The sequence below is a fragment of the Microtus ochrogaster genome, chromosome 6 (assembly GCF_000317375.1).
Source record: "Microtus ochrogaster isolate Prairie Vole_2 chromosome 6, MicOch1.0, whole genome shotgun sequence".
In the NCBI taxonomy this organism is placed as follows: domain Eukaryota; kingdom Metazoa; phylum Chordata; class Mammalia; order Rodentia; family Cricetidae; genus Microtus; species Microtus ochrogaster.
Genome location: NC_022013.1, coordinates 22,027,104 through 22,044,399, shown reverse-complemented (window position 1 = coordinate 22,044,399; position 17,296 = coordinate 22,027,104). Strand labels below are relative to the sequence as shown.

At 40.6% G+C, this 17,296-nt stretch overlaps 1 protein-coding gene across 1 annotated transcript in view; it reads right to left on the bottom strand.

Annotated features, from left to right (window-relative positions):
• Window positions 1–13,260: 13,260 nt before the first annotated feature.
• Fam72a (family with sequence similarity 72 member A) overlaps window positions 13,261–17,296 on the bottom strand; it is a 16,388-nt gene continuing 12,352 nt past the window's right edge. The window contains exon 4 of the mRNA XM_005348324.2: window positions 13,261–13,400. Coding sequence (XP_005348381.1) covers window positions 13,306–13,400 — 95 coding nt within the window. The 3' untranslated portion in view covers window positions 13,261–13,305. The remainder of the gene's footprint in view (window positions 13,401–17,296) is intronic.

Genomic DNA, 17,296 nt, shown 5'->3' with positions numbered 1-17,296 from the left:
AAAAAAAAACCAAAAAAAAACTATTCAGACAGTCTGCAAAATTAGATTGCTGCTTCTCTCAACTCTGAAAGCTTTTGCTGAGTGTCTCAGATACAAAAGGGATTATCCAAGCTCTTCTTATCTCGGACTCTCCAAAGCAATGGCAGCATGCAGTGATGTAGTCACAGAAGCATCTTATTTTCAGCCTGTGCTCCCTGGGGACTGTGCTAAAGGAAACAATGCTCTTCTCCCGATGACTTCCTGGTACAGACTTAGGAACAACCTCAAGGAATTCAGAGTACAGCACGCCATGGAGCTGCCAGCAACTTGTGATGGCAGACATTTTTCCTAGTGACGAGACTAAAAGGACCCTTATATAACTGGCAGGTAGATTCCCTTCACTTTGGAGGAACCTATTTTAAGGAAGACTGTTATCAAAAAGGAAACATAAATGAAATTTTAAAATATAAAATCATGTTCAATTTCATCTAAGGATAAATGCAAATTTAACAAATTATAAGAAGATACTCAGCACATTTGACAATTTTAAAAGTTAGTAACCCCTCTGTTCATATTTTTACATAAAGGTAGTGGGAGTTTACTTTGATGGTAAACCTCCCGGCAACTTGATAATATTTATAGTACAAAAGGTTTTTGAGCTGGGCGGTGGTGGCCACACCTTAAATCCCAGCACTCAGTAGAAAGGCGGAGGTGGATCTCTGAGTTCAAGGCCAATCTGGTCTACGTAGCGAGTTCTGGGACACACAGAGAAACCCTGTCTCGACAAACAAAGCAAAAAACAAACAAACAAACAAAACAAGAAAGTTTCAGTAATTCCCCACGTTTAAAGACATACTAGAAAAGTTTCCATTCGTATATTATTTATAAGGGACAAAAGAAAAGACACAGTGGCCTGCATCTGTGTTTGGGAGATGGAAGCAGAAGCAGGAGGACCAGGTGTTCAAGGGCAGCCTCAGCTACGTAGTGAGTTTGAACTTTGGTATCTGGTCCTAGGGTTTCCACAACACCAAAGCCAAGAAGGGGACCCACAGGTCATTATTTCACCGTAGATGAAAAACAGCCTCTTCCTCTTCCTCTTCCTCTTTCTCTTCTTCTTGAGACACAGTCTCACTATGTAGCCCCGACGGACATAGAACTCACTATGTAGGCCAGGCTGGCCTCAAACTCACAGGGATCTGCTTGCCTCTGAGTGTCGGGATGAAAGATGTGTGCCACCACACTCGGTGATGACAAACTTCTTTATATTCATGGGAAATGTTTCCTTTCTCATCTCTTCTGATTTCAAAGCCATGGATACCATCCCATTCAGTGAGTTCAGATTTTATCTAAAGATGGCATGATCTTCCAGAAAGAAGTACTTTAAAAAGAGAAATTACTACACACTTACCTAATGTGCTTAGATCAAAGAGGATGGGACGAGATGGGATGAAGGCAAAGTAATTAATATTTCAATAAATTTCTCCACTACAGAGATGGAGAGACGAAGATGCGTTATTTCCACAGTAGAGCTCCCCGCCCGCTGTCACCAAATTTCTCTCTGTGAGTATTAGGACTTGTGAGCTATGGAATGTTGGTAGCAGATTTGGACTGAGACAGTTAACATCTGCAATCTGAATGCAGGGGCCAAAAGAGGCCGCTGACGGGGTTGGGGGGGGGGGAGGAGGACACTCTCTGCACAGTAACAGGCTTTACATAGAATCAGCCAAGTTTCTGGCCCGTTCAGCTAACCAGCCCTCAAGCACAGAAAGGAACGCAAGATTGCAACCAAGGAAGGAAGTGTTCCAAGGGCCTGGAATCAAAGAAAACATATTTAAATGGAAACCAGGTTGCTACCAGCACTCGGGCATGGGTAGAGAAGGCAGAGAACGGATGATGGCTGATCCAAGCATAGGATCTTTTAGCTGTAGGAGCTTGGTAAGAGTTCTGCCCCTAAATTCCATCTGTCACCAATGGAAAACAGAAAGAAAATCTGTAATGGGGGTGTGGGGGGGTGGGGGGAGTGCTAGATGGGTGTGCCTCTTGTATACCTGATACTTGTGGCCCGCTCAGCAAATTTATGTTTCTCTCTTCCTTGAGCTACTGTTTATTTTAGCAACTATGAAACATTTGATCTCAAGTAGTTCAGAAACTGTCTGGGTTTAGAGGCAAGGAATCCCTGCGCTGGGTGGTTTGCTAGTAGATGCTCTTGGTCAGCAATTCCTGGTTCTTTGCTCCACCTAGTGGATTTCCAGGCTAGGAAAAGCTCTAAAGAGACTCGTGATGAGAGCAGTGTTTTTTTGTTGGAAACGCTAGACTCCTGTCAGTTTCTTTATTGGCAACACTCAATTCCATCTCCAGTCTGTTCTAGTTCACATTCATTAAATTTTCACGGAAGCTAAACGTGCACCTGTGAGTCAGCAGAATCTTTTTTTTTTTTAATTTCAAGACAAGGTTTCTTTGTGTAGCCCTGGCTGACCTGGAATTAGCTTTGTAGACCAGGCTGGCCTTGAACTCACAGAGAACCACCTGCCTCTGCTTCCTAAGTGCTGGGACCAAAAGTGTGTGCCACCACTACCCAGCTATCAGCAGAATCTAATGTACTCTTTTTTTTTCTTAATATAGAAATAGCATCATATAATTAGAAGCCCATGTTAGCACAGAAAAGCATGTTTGACTCATAATTACATTCTCTGATGGTCAAACCCAATCGAAGTTCCATGGGGTCATTTAATTGAATAATGGCCTTCATAATTAGTACTTCAGTGGCTCCCTTTGAACAAGAATTGGTCAAATAGTCATAGGTCAAGAAGTTTCACACTTGGCTATAAAGACAGATGAAAAAACAGAGAGACGTAAGGCGAAGCTAGGAGTTTCAGGTTCAGAAGGATTCTGAACAGCTGACTCACAGACCCAAATATGGAGGTCAAAATTACTATCAGTGTGGGCTTAGGACACTGGTGCCTACACTATAAATCCTGCGGTCTGTACTTAGTCGCTGAACTACCATGCATCTGTCAGCAGCATCATCATAGCTCTTGAGTCATCATTCTTTAGGTTCTGTTTATATTACATACTTGAATATTATTATGGGTTGAACTTTATTGTTGTTTTGAGACAAGGCTTCATATAGCCCAGGTTGGCCTCATTACATAGCTAAGGATAACTAAAGTCCTGATTCTTCTGCCTTCACCTCTTGAGCACTGAGATTGCAGGTGAGCATCTCCGTGTCCGGCTTCTGGGTTTAATTTTGTCCCCATTTCCATACATATGTTAAAGTCTTAACTCTCAGTGTTTCTGAATGTGGCCTTGTTTGGAGAGCAATGCTAGTGTCCTTATAAAAGAAAGGGGGAGGGGGGATTGGAGACAGACAGGCACAAAGGAAGAACAGCACGTGAAAATGGCCCTCTACAGGCCAAGGAGAGAAGCCAGGAACAGGCTCCTCCGGCAAGGCTATCAGAAAGCCCCAGCTTGCCAACATCCTGAGCTTGTCCTTGCAGCCCCTAGAACTCTGAGCCCACACATTTCTGCCGTTGAAGTCCCCTGGTTGTACTGCGTTGTCACAGCAGCCCTTGCCAACGGATCTCATTAACTTCGGCAGATGAATAGGAAGTTCTCTGCAAAACATTAAATGAATCTGTGGAATGCTAGAGCTGGGAAGCATGTCAGAAAACACATTGCTTAACGCCTTTGATTTGAAATAGTGTCCAAGGCTGCACAGTGATTAGGGCTTAGTCCCCTTTCAGCTCAGCCTTCCGTCTATCAGTGTTCCATTACACTTTACCAACCAACTCGAAGAGTGGCAAAAATCTGTCAATAATGGTGATTATATCCGGGTTTTGTTGGCATCTTCTGGGAGGAACAGTATATGAGTCTTTGACCCTCCTAAATATTTGCAAATAGAAACATCTGCTATGTAGGAGGATTAATTGCTAGCTGGTTGCCAGACAGAAGATTAATGTGCAGGAGAACAGCAAAAACAGGTAACTTTACCTCCAGCTGGGCCCACACCATCATCAGGTGAAGATTTGGCTCTAGCGGGAAGACAGCCCCTCTCCCACTGAGGATGATTCAGCAGAGCAACTTATCACCTAGGATTCAGAAGCTCAGGTTGAGATGAACAGAGTAGGGGCAAAAGGATGCGGAGTCTGAGTAATGTTTTATAATGGGTGTGGACGCTCGTTAGACTAGTAAGCATACTCTTGATTAAAGCACATGACACAAGTAATTGCTAGAGATTCCAAACCAGTTATCATCTGGGATCACAGAGTTCTAATATCAGACAAAGAACCCAGCTTCAACTCTGTAGTGGAGGCCTTTAAAAAGTCTCAGGGATAATTGGCACCAAGCTAAGGAGCTGCCAAGAGGGAAAATGCATTGGTATAGTTCGACCATCAATTACACTTGATTCACAGTCCCAGACCGGGTAGGAATGGAAATATCTACACACATGCTTGAGATACAGCTTTTCTGTCACTAAAAATTCAGTTTTGAATGAATGCTGGTATAGGCAGCGATGTTCCCCCCCCCCCTTTATTGAGGACCAAGCAATACTAATTTGGGCAGAGAAGAAACTCTACAGCAGGCTGTTAAGCAATTGTTTACATTTAACCTTCTAGCCCCTCACTGAAACACTGACTGCTCTCTTTCTGGGATATGGAAGGTGCACCCACAGTTTGTAATGAAGACAAAGAAGTGTTGATCATTGCTTTACCTCATAAAGTGTCACCATTGTCATCTCTCTGGGTGTTTAAGAAGAATATACCTGTCTCTGAGAGTCTGAATTGCTTGTAAGTGTTTATGTCCCTGCTTTTCCCAGCAGGAAGGGTCTCTTGTTCCATAAGGGCAAAGGACTAAATATAGTTGTGGTAGACAGATGCTGCAATAATCCCTCTAGTACCATGTGACTTTTGGCAATAAGACTTAGCCACAGCTCCCATAAAGAGAGGGAGTCTATTTTTCCTTCCCCTTGACTCAAGGCTATCCTTTTGATTGACTTTGACCAACAGAATGAGGCAAAAGTGATGCTCTGTGACTTGCAGATGTAGCTCACATTTTTAACCCCTTAGAAGGCAGCCACTGCATAAAAACCAAACCAAACCAAACCCTCAAGTTAGATTACTAAAGTGGTGGAAAGGTGAACATAGGAGAAAGGTCTCTGCGATTTAGGGCATCTCTTTGTGAATGAAATCGTCTAGGGCCTGCTAGCCCAGCACAACTGAGCGCTGAATACAACCACATCCATGAGGCCAGGTGAGATCAATAGGACCACTCAACTTAATGAAGATACACAGCAATTGATAACAGGAAGATCAGTGCATTTAGGCTTGCAAACTATGAAGGGGCAAGTACTAGGCATGACCTCTAGAAATAAAAAGCCTTCCACTACTTAAAAAATATTTCTCTATCATTTATTTTATTTATGTGTATCTGCTTACATGAGTTAAGGTGTACCCTGTGCATGAGGGAGCCCTTACAGGCTAGATTCCCTGAAACTAGGGATATGAGCCATTATGAGCCTCTGTGTGACTCAGACTTGGGTCCTCTGAAAGAGCAGTAACTTTCTTTTATTATTATTACTTTTTATTGTTTTTATTGAACTATTTATTTTTCTCTACCCCCCTCTTTTTCTTTTCCCTCCCCTCCTTTCCTCTCCCCCCTTTCAACCCTCTCCCATAGTCCCCATGCTCCTAATTTACTCAGGAGATCTTGTCTTTTTCTACTTTCCATGTAGATTAGATCCATGTATGTTTATTTTATGGGCCTCATTGTTGTCTTGGTTCTCTGGGATTGTGAATTGTAGACTGTTTTTTCTTTGCTTTATGTCTAAAAGCCACTTATGAGTGAGTACATATGATATTTGTCTTTCTGGGGCTGGGTTACCTCACTCAATATGATGTTTTCTAGATCCATCCATTTGCCCACAAATTTCAAGATGTTATTTTTTTTCCACTGTGTAGTACTCCATTGTGTAAATCTTCCTTATCCCTTCTTTGGTTGAGGGGCATTTAGGTTGTTTCCAGGTTCTGGCTATGACAGACAATGTGAGTAGTAAGTTCTCTTAACCATTGAGCTGCCTCTCCAGCCTCATTACCACCACTACTTTATTATTACTGCTTTCTTTCTTTTTCTTTTCTTTTCTTTTTTTGAGGGTCTCCTATAGCTGAAGATGACCTTGAACTCCTGATCATCCTTCCTCCACCTCCTAGGTTCTGGAGGTACAGATGTGAACCATCATGCATTTTTTTTTTTTAAATTCTAACAGAGTCTTCCGGAGGCCAGGCTTCCAACTTTCTATGAATCTGAACCTGTTCTTGAATTCCTCGTTCCATTGTTTCCACCCAAGTGCTGAAACTGTAGGTGTGTACCACCTTGCCTGGCAAATCTACCCTATCACCTTAGTCATGATCTGGGAATCTGGAAGGAACTATGTTTCATAGCCATATAATGGAGTCATTTCAGATTAGCAAAATGAGTGATCAATGTAGTCACCATCCTTTCCCCCACTGACGTTGGTTCTGGAATCAAGATTGTACAAATGCATGTGGGCATATAGTTAGCAAAAAGTAAATTATATCAAACTGCTAGCTGCAAGGGAGTCTAGGAAATAAAATAGCTTTTGTTTTGTTTTTTTGAGACAGAGTTTATTTGTGTAGACCTGGCTATCCTGGAACTAGCTCTGAAGACCAGGCTGTCCTCAAATTTACAGAGATCCACCTTCCTCTGCCTACTTTGCTCTGAGACTTAAGGCACATGCTACCACCATTCAGCTAAAAATAGCTTTTTAAAATGTATTATAGAAAGGTACTGAAGGCTTCCCCCCCTGTTATGAGTTTTAAAAAACTGTAATATTAGCCAGGCGGTGGTGGCGCACACCTTTAATCCCAGCACTCGGGAGGCAGAGGCAGGCGGATCTCTGAGTTCGAGACCAGCCTGGTCTACAAGAGCTAGTTCCAGGACAGGCTCCAAAGCCACAGAGAAACCCTGTCTTGAAAAACCAAAAAAACAAAACAAAACAAAAACAAAACAAAACAAAACAAAACAAAAAACCAAAAAAACCCTAATATTTAAAAATAATTTTCATATAAAAATAACCTCATTAAATATAGGCTAAATGAGTTTACTAATGCTTGATAAATAAGAGTCATGATTTAGAGATTGATGGCCTCAAGTTAGGCTCTAGTGCAACATTCTGTATGACTGGAATCCTGTGTTTCTGCCCTTCCACTTTGTGAATATACCCTGGAGTGCTCAGAATGCTTTCAGATTCAAGATGATTTCGGCTAAACAGTTTCCACCATTTCTATTACTATAGAATTGTCTCAGAACAAGCATGCTTGATCTGTTTGTTTGCAGTAAATTTTCATTAGAAATGAATTTGGGAGGGTGGGCAGAAGCTCCTAACTGCCAAACGCTTAATCATTCCTGCCTCCTGTGGCTTTTGCTGTCATCTCTCTTTGCAGGCTTGTTCTTGAGGACACTGACAGCTTGGTTTCTCTGGGTAATGTTGTACAAAGGAAATTAGCTCAGTATGTCTTCTACTGAATTCCATCTGTAGCTCAGCGTTCTAAGGTATTTGTGAATGTGGTTACTGAGCAATTTTGATAAGACAAGGCAATGTTCCAATGTCTGAGAATATTTCTCCTAAAAAATTCTTTTAAAAATGTCACTGAACACTCTGGAAATCCACCCACGCATGAGCAATCTCCTGCAATATTCAGAGTGCTTTTCAGGTGTCACAGACATAATAACAGGTGCTTCCTCTGGGGGAAAAATATGGCAAGGAGGGAGGCAGAAAGCAAATTGTTGGGATATTCTGGGTACAACTTCCCTCAAGTGAATCATTCCCATATGCCTGCTTTTGCTGCAGGCCCCTTGGCAGAGGAAGTGATTTGTGTGAACGGAGGCAGAGAGATGCATTCTGGTGCAAACTTCAGTGGAGCCCATTCTTGGCAAATCCAACTGATTGTCAGCTATTCCTCAAGTCACTCTGCCATAAATACCAAAATGCAAAGTTTGAACATAGATTTTGATACCTGCTTTTGCTCTTCTTATATGTATAATGTTGCATGAAAATCAAGTAATGCTTGTTTAAGGCAAGATATCTTCCGAAACTATGCATAAATACACTTTAAATATAAGCTAAAAGGAAAATGGAGACTAGGAAAATTTCAGAAGGCCCTCATTTGATTCCCTTTTTGAAAAATGCATATAGCTTTAAGCACAGGCATTTACTCTATTGTGAACATTTCTTACTTGGAAGATGAAAGTCTGAACTAGTGAAAATGACTTCATTTACAGATAGACGTACAGCAAAGCTGGGAATTAGGAATTCTTTCCCCCCTATAATGTGTAAGACTAGCTTTCTTATCAGTTGTGGGGAAAACACATTTCTTTTGCTAAAAAGCTAGATACTGTTGTTCTCATCTGTAAGACAGAATCACTGAGGGGTAATAGGAAAACATGTACAGGAAGACTGCTAATGGAAAACTTGACTTATTGGAAGTCAATGACACTGGGGACAGAAGGAAACATAATTGTAAGTTAATTAATTAATTAGGTACACTCTAAATTGTACAGTGGTGTCATTTACTTAACCTGCCAGCTTAGGAAAGTTTTGTTTTTAATTTTTTTTTTTTTTTGGTTTTTTTGAGACAGGGTTTCTCCGTGGTTTTCAAGCCTGTCCTGGAACTAGCTCTGTAGACCAGGCTGACCTCGAACTTACAGAGATCCGCCTGCCTCTGCCTCCCGAGTGCTGGAATTAAAGGCATGCACCACCACCGCCCGGCTTGTTTTTAATTTTTAAAAAATTAAAAAAATATCTCTGCCTCAATTTGTTTATTTCATATTTTTTCATGGCAAGGATGATAGAATCTACCTGTTAGGGATGAGCACTTTAAGTGATGGCTGACACACAGTAAACATTCAATAAACTTTCTTCTTTCCCCTCAAATAACATGAGGATGGGCTTTATTTACTTATTACTATATTTCTAGCATCTTTTTTTGTGTACAAGGAAAGCCATAAATATTTCTTGAATGGATTAATTAAAATAACTGAATTTTGGAAGTTAGAGAAAATTTGTGTTTGGATGGGGGATGTAGCTCTGTGTTGGAGTGCTTGTCACATGTTATTTGAGTGTGCATGAGCCCCCAAGAATTTGATTCCCAGTGCAGGGGATAGGGAGTGAGAAAAAAAAAAAAACACTAACCTGGAATATTCCTGCTAGGTTTCATAGCTGGGAGAAAAGCAAACAGATTTAAGCATGGGGTCACTTAGGAAAATGAGAGAGATCCCTAAACAAAAATGAACACTCAAACTTATTTTAGAGTCTTTTAATTCTTTAAGCTTTTGAACTAAGAATTTCTTTTAGCTGGGCATAGTGGTACACTTTTGTAATCTCAGCATTTGATAAAATGAGGCAGGAGAATTGCTGCAAGTTCAAGGCCAAGCTGTGTTAAATTCTTAGGAGGAAGGGAGGAGATATTGTTAATCTGTAAAATGGAAATGAAATGATGACTCCAAAAAGATTCTGAGAACAAAGGATTATGTGACAATTCTCAAAAAAATATAAAAATATGATCCCGTTAACTTTTACATCAGTGAGTTTGTAAGTTGAGTAACAATAAAATCATTCTTTAGCGTTGGAAGAAAGAACCTTTAGCTAAAGATTTAAGCACTAAAAATATTCAACCCCAGAGGTACCACAGACATAGACTAATTTTTTCCATCTGTGCAGTTTAGGGTAGATTTGGCATATACTCAATACCAGGGAAGAAAGAAACTATGGTTTAATCTGCTTTTAGAGGAATGAAAGGGGGGGGGGCAGAAAAGGAGAATATTTCCTTTTATGAGCACAAACGCTAAAATATACAGCCTTCATCAAATAACTCACTGCTGAAGCAAGAACATGCAATCCATTTCCTCCTAGCCTCTGCAACCTAGAGTTTTCTATACCATGGTTTATATATTATGGTCACCGCTTTCTCATCGAAGGAAAGTAAATATAGATTATTCTTAATCAGTCCCATGTGACTCAGAGGTCAAAGGATCAGTTATTAATAAGTTAATCTCCATAAAGCACTATTATTTAAGGACCTGTTTTTTTAATTTTTTAATTTTTATTTATTTATTTATTTTAGAGCCAGGGGTTATTTTGAAAACATTACAGCTTTAAGATTGGGTCCCACCCAAGATGCCTCAACAGAGCCTGGGGTTGAGAAACTGGTTTGAGGAAAAGATAAAGTGGCAGAAAAATCCCCAGCAAATGAGCTGATGACTCATTGCTCCTTCCTTGGACTTCAGAAATGGTGAGGTGGGAAGGGAAACGAGGCCGTGCTCTACAGACCAGGGGCTCTCTGAAGACAATAGATTCAGGGAGCTTCGAGATGTATGTAGGTTTAGAGGATAAGTAAATATCACTTTCACAGTCAAGTCCCTCAAGGAAAGAACATTAGAAAACTAAACCTGATAATCTTTAAAGGAACCATCGTCCTGAATCTGGTCATTTTATTCCCTTGTTCAAAAACTTCAATAACTTCATTGCTTCTGGGTGAAGTCTAAACTAGACAATGACTCCGTGCTTTATCTGGGAGTAATCCTTAATACTTTCTTACAAGGTATGGAGACCACTTATAATTTCCCAAGTAAGCAAGATAATTTTATCCCCTCATCCATTTCTTCGCCCTAAACTCTCAGCCCAGCTGGCAAACTCCTGTGCACAAAGCCTGCCTCAAGTATTATTTCTTCTTTGAGAATTTCTCAACTCCCACTCGTTCCTATCACTCGGGATGACGGTGCTTGGTCTCTGGAGCCACAGCACTTTAAGCATGCCTCTGTTAACTCGCTTGCTGCCAGGAATTAGAGCCTCTCTCTCCCAGTACCTGAGTTCTCCCCAGTAGACTGTGAGCACATTATTGTGTAGTTCTTTCCACACGACAGGAGAATAATACAAATTGTTGAGTAGAATATTAAAAGACAGCAAATACACAGATGATTTGAAACCTATGAAGTATGCCAGGATCAGAAAGCAAATGCTAATTTACACATGTACATGATGCTGCTTTGGTCTTCCCAGACTATGTAATTTGTTTTGATTTTAAAGGTGGTAGTTCCATGATAGAACCCTTGCCTAGCAAACCTGAGGCCCCAGGTTCAATCCCCAGTACTGAAGGGGAAAAAAAATTTAAAAAGAAAGCATTATGATTATATTTCTCAATGTAAAAATGTATGAATTCATTTGCTACCTAAAATGGGCTCTCCTAGAAAAGAGTCATTGAAAAGTTGCTGAGTAATGTGAAATGCTATCCAGCTGCAGTGGAATATTTGTGTTCATTTCAGTCAGCATGCCTCTGTCTGGTACTGCCTCTTCATAGAGAACCCAAGACAAACAGCATGTTAAGACCTTAGCTGCATTAATGGGGACAGATGAATTATATTGAAGGTCAACCTTGAATTTTTTAACATTCTCAACTCCAGTATTCAACACCTTTTTTTCCCCCGGAGCCGAGTACCAAACCCTGGGCTTTGTGCATGCTAGGCAAGCATTCCACCACTGAGCTAAATTCTCAACCCCTAAACTCTTTTTCTTTAACTGAATACATTAACTGAAAAATATATAATGTGCTATGAACTTTGTTTTGTTGTTTTAAAGCCTAGTGAAGTATCTTCTTTTTTCCAGCATAAGATTAAAGAGCAAGCCAGACCTGAGTATTTTGTCTGTAGTGCTAGCTACTGGGGAGGCTGAGGCAAAGATTATAAATCTGAGGCTTGCCTGGTCTATGTAGTGAGTTCCAGGCCAGCCAGAGCCACACAGTGAGACTATGTCTCAAAAACAAAAACAATGCAAAAAGAGGGAGAACTCTTATACTGTATGGTGGCTAACTAATCACTGCTTCAGGGTTTCCTATCATAAGTTTTGGACCTAGACTACTCAGCTACAATTTGTTATTCACAGAAAAATCCCTAGAGAATGGATAACTTAAAGATGAAAGTTGATTTTTTTGGTTTTTCGAGACAGGGTTTCTCTGTAGCTTTGGAGCCTGTCCTGGAACTCCCTTTGTAGACCAGGCTGGCCTCGAACTCACAGAGATCCGCCTGCGTCTGCCTCCCGAGTGCTGGGATTACAGGCGTGCGCCACCACCGCCCGGCTGAAAGTTGATTTTTATCTGGCTTTCATGGCATAATATCTATAATGGCTTTAGAAGAATGTAAATAATTAACACTGCTAAGCAGCATACATTGATAATTTTCTGACAAACTTGTGTGATGGAGGAAGGTCATTGGTTAATTAATAAAGAAACTGCTTGGCCCTGATGGGTTAGAACATAGGTGGATGGAGTAAACAGAACAGAATGCTGGGAGGAAGAGGAAGTGAGCTCAGATGCCAGGCCGCTGCTCTCTGAGGCAGACGCGAGGAAGCTCTGACCCAGGATGGACGTAGACTAGAATCTTCCCGGTAAGCGCACCTTGGGGTGCTACACACATTAATAGAAATGCATAATCAAGATGTAAGAATTAGCCAGTAAGAAGCTAGAGCTAATGGGCCAGCCAGTGTTTAAATGAATACAGTTTGTGTGTTGTTATTTCGGGGCATAAGCTAGCCAGGCGGCCGGGAGCCGGGCTGTGGAAAGAGGCCAGCAGCTCCTACTACACTTGTGTCTAACACCATTTCCCATATTAAAGCAGTCATTACCAATATAGCATATGATAACCAGTACCCATGAAAACCTGACAGCCTGCTCTTTTTGTTTAAAAAAAATCTTTATTATATTCAGTTGCATATTTTGTGTGGCTGATATAGGAGTGGGTATTAATTCTTATTCAGGAACATAGAATCACATTATCTGGCATCAAGTTGTAGAAAACTCCATTTGGAAGGTAGCTGAGTGACTTGTGAAACTTCCTTTTGAAGTCAAGAATATACCAATCCTAGCCGGGCGGTGGTGGCGCACGCCTTTAATCCCAGCACTTGGGAGGCAGAGGCAGGCGGATCTCTGTGAGTTCGAGACCAGCCTGGTCTACAGAGCTAGTTCCAGGACAGGCTCCAAAACCACAGAGAAACCCTGTCTCGAAAAAATAAAAACAAACAAACAAACAAACAAAAGAATATACCAATCCTGGGCAGAGGGGCAGGGGAGAAGCAGCAGCTTTTTTAGAAGAAAAGAACTGGCTTAAGTTAAATTGAGGTAATTAATTTGAAATCACAAATAAAATAGAAGCTCCATTTTTAAAAAAACATTTGCAAATCTTTATTAGCAATGTTAAAATTGACCAATTAAATATTTTAAATAGAAAAACTATAAAACATTACACATAATCATAATTCATTCATCGGATATACTCTTCTGCTGAAATTTCTAACACATCTTCATCTGTACATTCTTCTGTCTCTGGCAAGTTGCCCCAGAGTAGGAAGTTTACACCTGGAAACAAGAGGCCACAGAGTTAGTTCTTTAGGGCTGACTACTGCAGTTCAGACATGACATATAAAACTTTACATGCCGAGCTTCTTGTATAGAGTATGGTGTCGCTAGTGAAGATAACAGCAGGGAAGAATGTCTTACAAATAAAACCATCTACTATCCACCTATGACATGAACATTCTTTAGACTCTTAAGCAAGACCTTGAATGTTAGACTCTTAGAGCTCAGAAGGAACTCTGGAGTTCCATCTGCTCCAATCCTGCCTCCAGCTACACAATGCCATTCATACCCTACATTAATAACTTAAAAAAATATATTTTAGCCAGATGGTGGCGGCAAATGTCTTTAATCCCAGCACTCAGGAGACAGAGGCAGGAGACTCCCTGAGCTCGAGGCCAGCCTGGTCTACAGAGTGACTTCCAGAACAGCCAGGGCTACACAGTGAAAGCTGTCTCGAAAACCAACAACATATATATATATATATGTCAATGATTTTAAGAATAGAGATTGCATAAGGTTCTTTTAGATCGAGTGCCTCTTTGTGGGGTGTGAGGGGCAAATTTCTCAATCAGTCATTTACTATATGGAACAGTAGTTAATGTAATTTTCTAATCAAGACAGGAAGGGCCTGGTGGCACAGGCTATAACCCCAGCTACTGCGGTGACTAAGGCAGAATGACTGCAAGCTCAAGGCCATCTTGGACAACTTACTAAGACACTGTCTCGAAAAGTAAGAGGCTTCACAGGGAGAGCAAGTTGTGGAGTCCTTGCCTAAGAAGTGTGAAACCCTAGGTTCAATCCCCGGTACACTGGGGTTAAAGCAGTCAATTATAAAAGTGTCTCCTAAAGTATGTGGGCTCTAGAATACAAGCCATCAAGGTAGAGCTGTACTTTAGGACTAGGTTACAGAGTCACTGTAACAAACAATAATCTGAAACAGTACTGACAGAGAATAATCAGGTCCCATTTCAAAGACCCAGCACAGGTGCAGAGAACTAGACCAAACACACTGAGGATAATAAAATGACTAAAAATACTAAATTAGGAGAGAATAAAAAACTGTCATGAGACAACCTCAAGCTGCTTAGCTGGTAGTATGAGCAAAGGAGGAGCCAGCAGCTCTGGGTATCCACTCCACACTGAGACAGAGGCCATAGTTTCTGCCACTATTGGCATTTTTACTACAAGTGTACAGAATTGTAGACAACAGATATTACTGCTTTGTGTTATCTAAAATTTTGTTGTTATCGTGTTTTGCTTTTTAAAGATAGCCTCATGTAGCCTAGGCTAGCCTCTAACTAATGTAGCTGAAGATGGCCTTGGACTCTTGATTTTCTACTTCTACCTTCCAAGTGTTGTGATTACAAGCATGTACCCTATATCTGGCTAAATTATTTATAGAATGGCATTATACCAAACATATACTTGGAATTTGTCTCATTCATCTTATTTCTGAGTGGCTAAAATTTTTATGAAATGGTATTAAATTATATGTATTTTTCTAAGTTATATCATTGACCTTATTTCTGAGTGCTATGGCACACAAGTGGAGCAGAGGATGGAGGACACCAGGTTGAGACGAGGTATTCCATGTTTCTGCACACTGTGCTGTACATTTCAGCCATGTTGGCATGTGAACTTCCAGGCAATTCTCCTGTCTCCATCCCTCACTGGGACTGAACTCAGCTCATCAGACTTTGCAGCAAATGCTTTTACCTGCTGAGCCATCTCTTCTGCCTAAATCTTGTAAAATGTGTTGAAAATACAGCCTGTCATTTCTGGGCCCAATTTACCTCAGCACCAAAGAGACATGAAGATGGTTGAAGCAGTGGGAATAAACAAGTTTATCTTGTTTGAAAGAGATACTGCAATCAAATCAGGAAAGAAGTTCTTATTTGAAGTTATAGAATACATAGATATCTACCATGGTCTTCTCCATAATGGTTTTGTGCTTGAATTGCTTAGGAAAAAAATCATTTCCTAATCCCCACCCCAAGAATAAATGGTGATCTGCTTCTGGAAACATGTGCAGAGGAGCTGACCAGGCAGCAAGGAATTGTTAAGACAAAGTCTAAGTGAAAATTAAGTCCATAAAAGTAAATGGAGAGCTTGAGATATTCTAGGGAATCTGAGCTGAGATTTCCCAAGTGTATTTGGAAAAGCTCTGAGAAATTAGGTTTTATGTGTAATCTAACACAGACTTTTTAGAGAACTTGCATGCAGAACATTCTAGAATGCAGGATTTATACATCTATTCCTTTGGTGTAACTTATTCAGGGGACTCAAGGACTGTTCCAAAGCCGTTGGAAATCTCCCTTTGACAAGCATCTAGCAAATCTTACTTTAAATCATAGTGATAGAGTTACAAAGGAGAAGTTTGATATATTTGGAGTCTGTACTCAGGAACTCTGAAGCAACTTAGCACAATTGGTTCAAACGAGAAAAAAATAAATGAGGAGATTGGATCTGACAGAAGAGCCACCTTCTTCTCTCTGCCTAGGAGGAAGGAAATCCGGTCTACATCTGTTTCTCATGGATTAGAGTCAGTGCAAATCAAAGAATGCTGGTCTTTTATGTTTGAAAAATTGATCAATATTCTAAAGTAAATCAAAACTGAAAAATCTCCACCCTGTGTTTTGAATCCTATGAAGCAGGAAAAGCAGAATCAAAGCAGAAACTTTCTTTAATGTGTCCCATGGGCGACACAAATATAAAGTGTAAAGCTTAAATTAGGAGCCTATATTTTACTTGGGGAACTGAGGAGTCCTTGCTTGAAAATGACCATCTTAACAGCTATAGTTTTAAATTAAAAGGTCAAAGTGATGAACTAAGAGCTACTGTTGAATCCCAGGCCAAAAAACAAAAACAAAAACAAACAAACAAAAAAAACCCCACAAGCATAATTGGAAAGTTTAAAACCCTTGACAACCTAGCTTGCAATTCATGATCTCTTGGTCTACCATAGTAAATTTCTCTTTCTTTCACACACATACACACCCTACACTGTAAATAAAAAATAAAGATGTTAAAAATCTATAATATACTTTCTTTTTCCTTCTTCCTTCTATATGTGTGTGCACACATGTATGTGTGCAAAGGTCAGAGGAGGGTACTGATGTTCTGCTGTGTTACTCTCTACTTATACCTTTGAGACAGTCTCTCACTGATCTTGAAGCTTGCTATTTTGGCTAGATTGATTGTCAGGGAGGTCCTGTTTCTGTCCCCTAGTAAAGGGGGTTATAGGTACAGTCAGTCATGCCTGGCTTTTTCATGGGTACTGGGGGTCCAAACGCAAGCCTTTAGCCGTGTGCAGCTCTTACCCACTAAACTGTCTCTCTAGGCTCCAGTATATTTTCTTTACTAACTTAATTAATGTAACATATTGGTCTTAATATTTTCTTTGACTAGAATTTTACTGTAACTTATTAATATATGTTTATATATAGTTTAAAATTTATTAACTTTTTTATGTGTATGCATGCTTGTCTACTCATCTGTATGCACACCACAGTATGCAGGAGCCTGTGGACATGAGAAGAGGGCATTAGATTATCTGGAACTGTAATTACAGACTGTTATGAGATGCTAATATGGATGCTGAGAACCAAACCTTGGTCCTCTGCAAGAGCAGCAAGGCTCTCAACCACTGAGCTATCCCTCCAGCCCCTGAAATATATTTATCTTGAAGAACTGCCAAATAGAGGCTACTCAGTTTCCTTCCCATTCGTCACTGCTCTGGCAGCCCCCTTCCTCCTTTCTTTACACACATGTGTGCATGTATACACACCTTTCACTATCCATATACTGTTGCGGGAGGTCCTTCCGCTCCTCCAGCCTATAGCCGCTGAGATACCCGCCCATTGGGGCGTGGTCTCTCTCCCTTTAAAAAAGCGGCC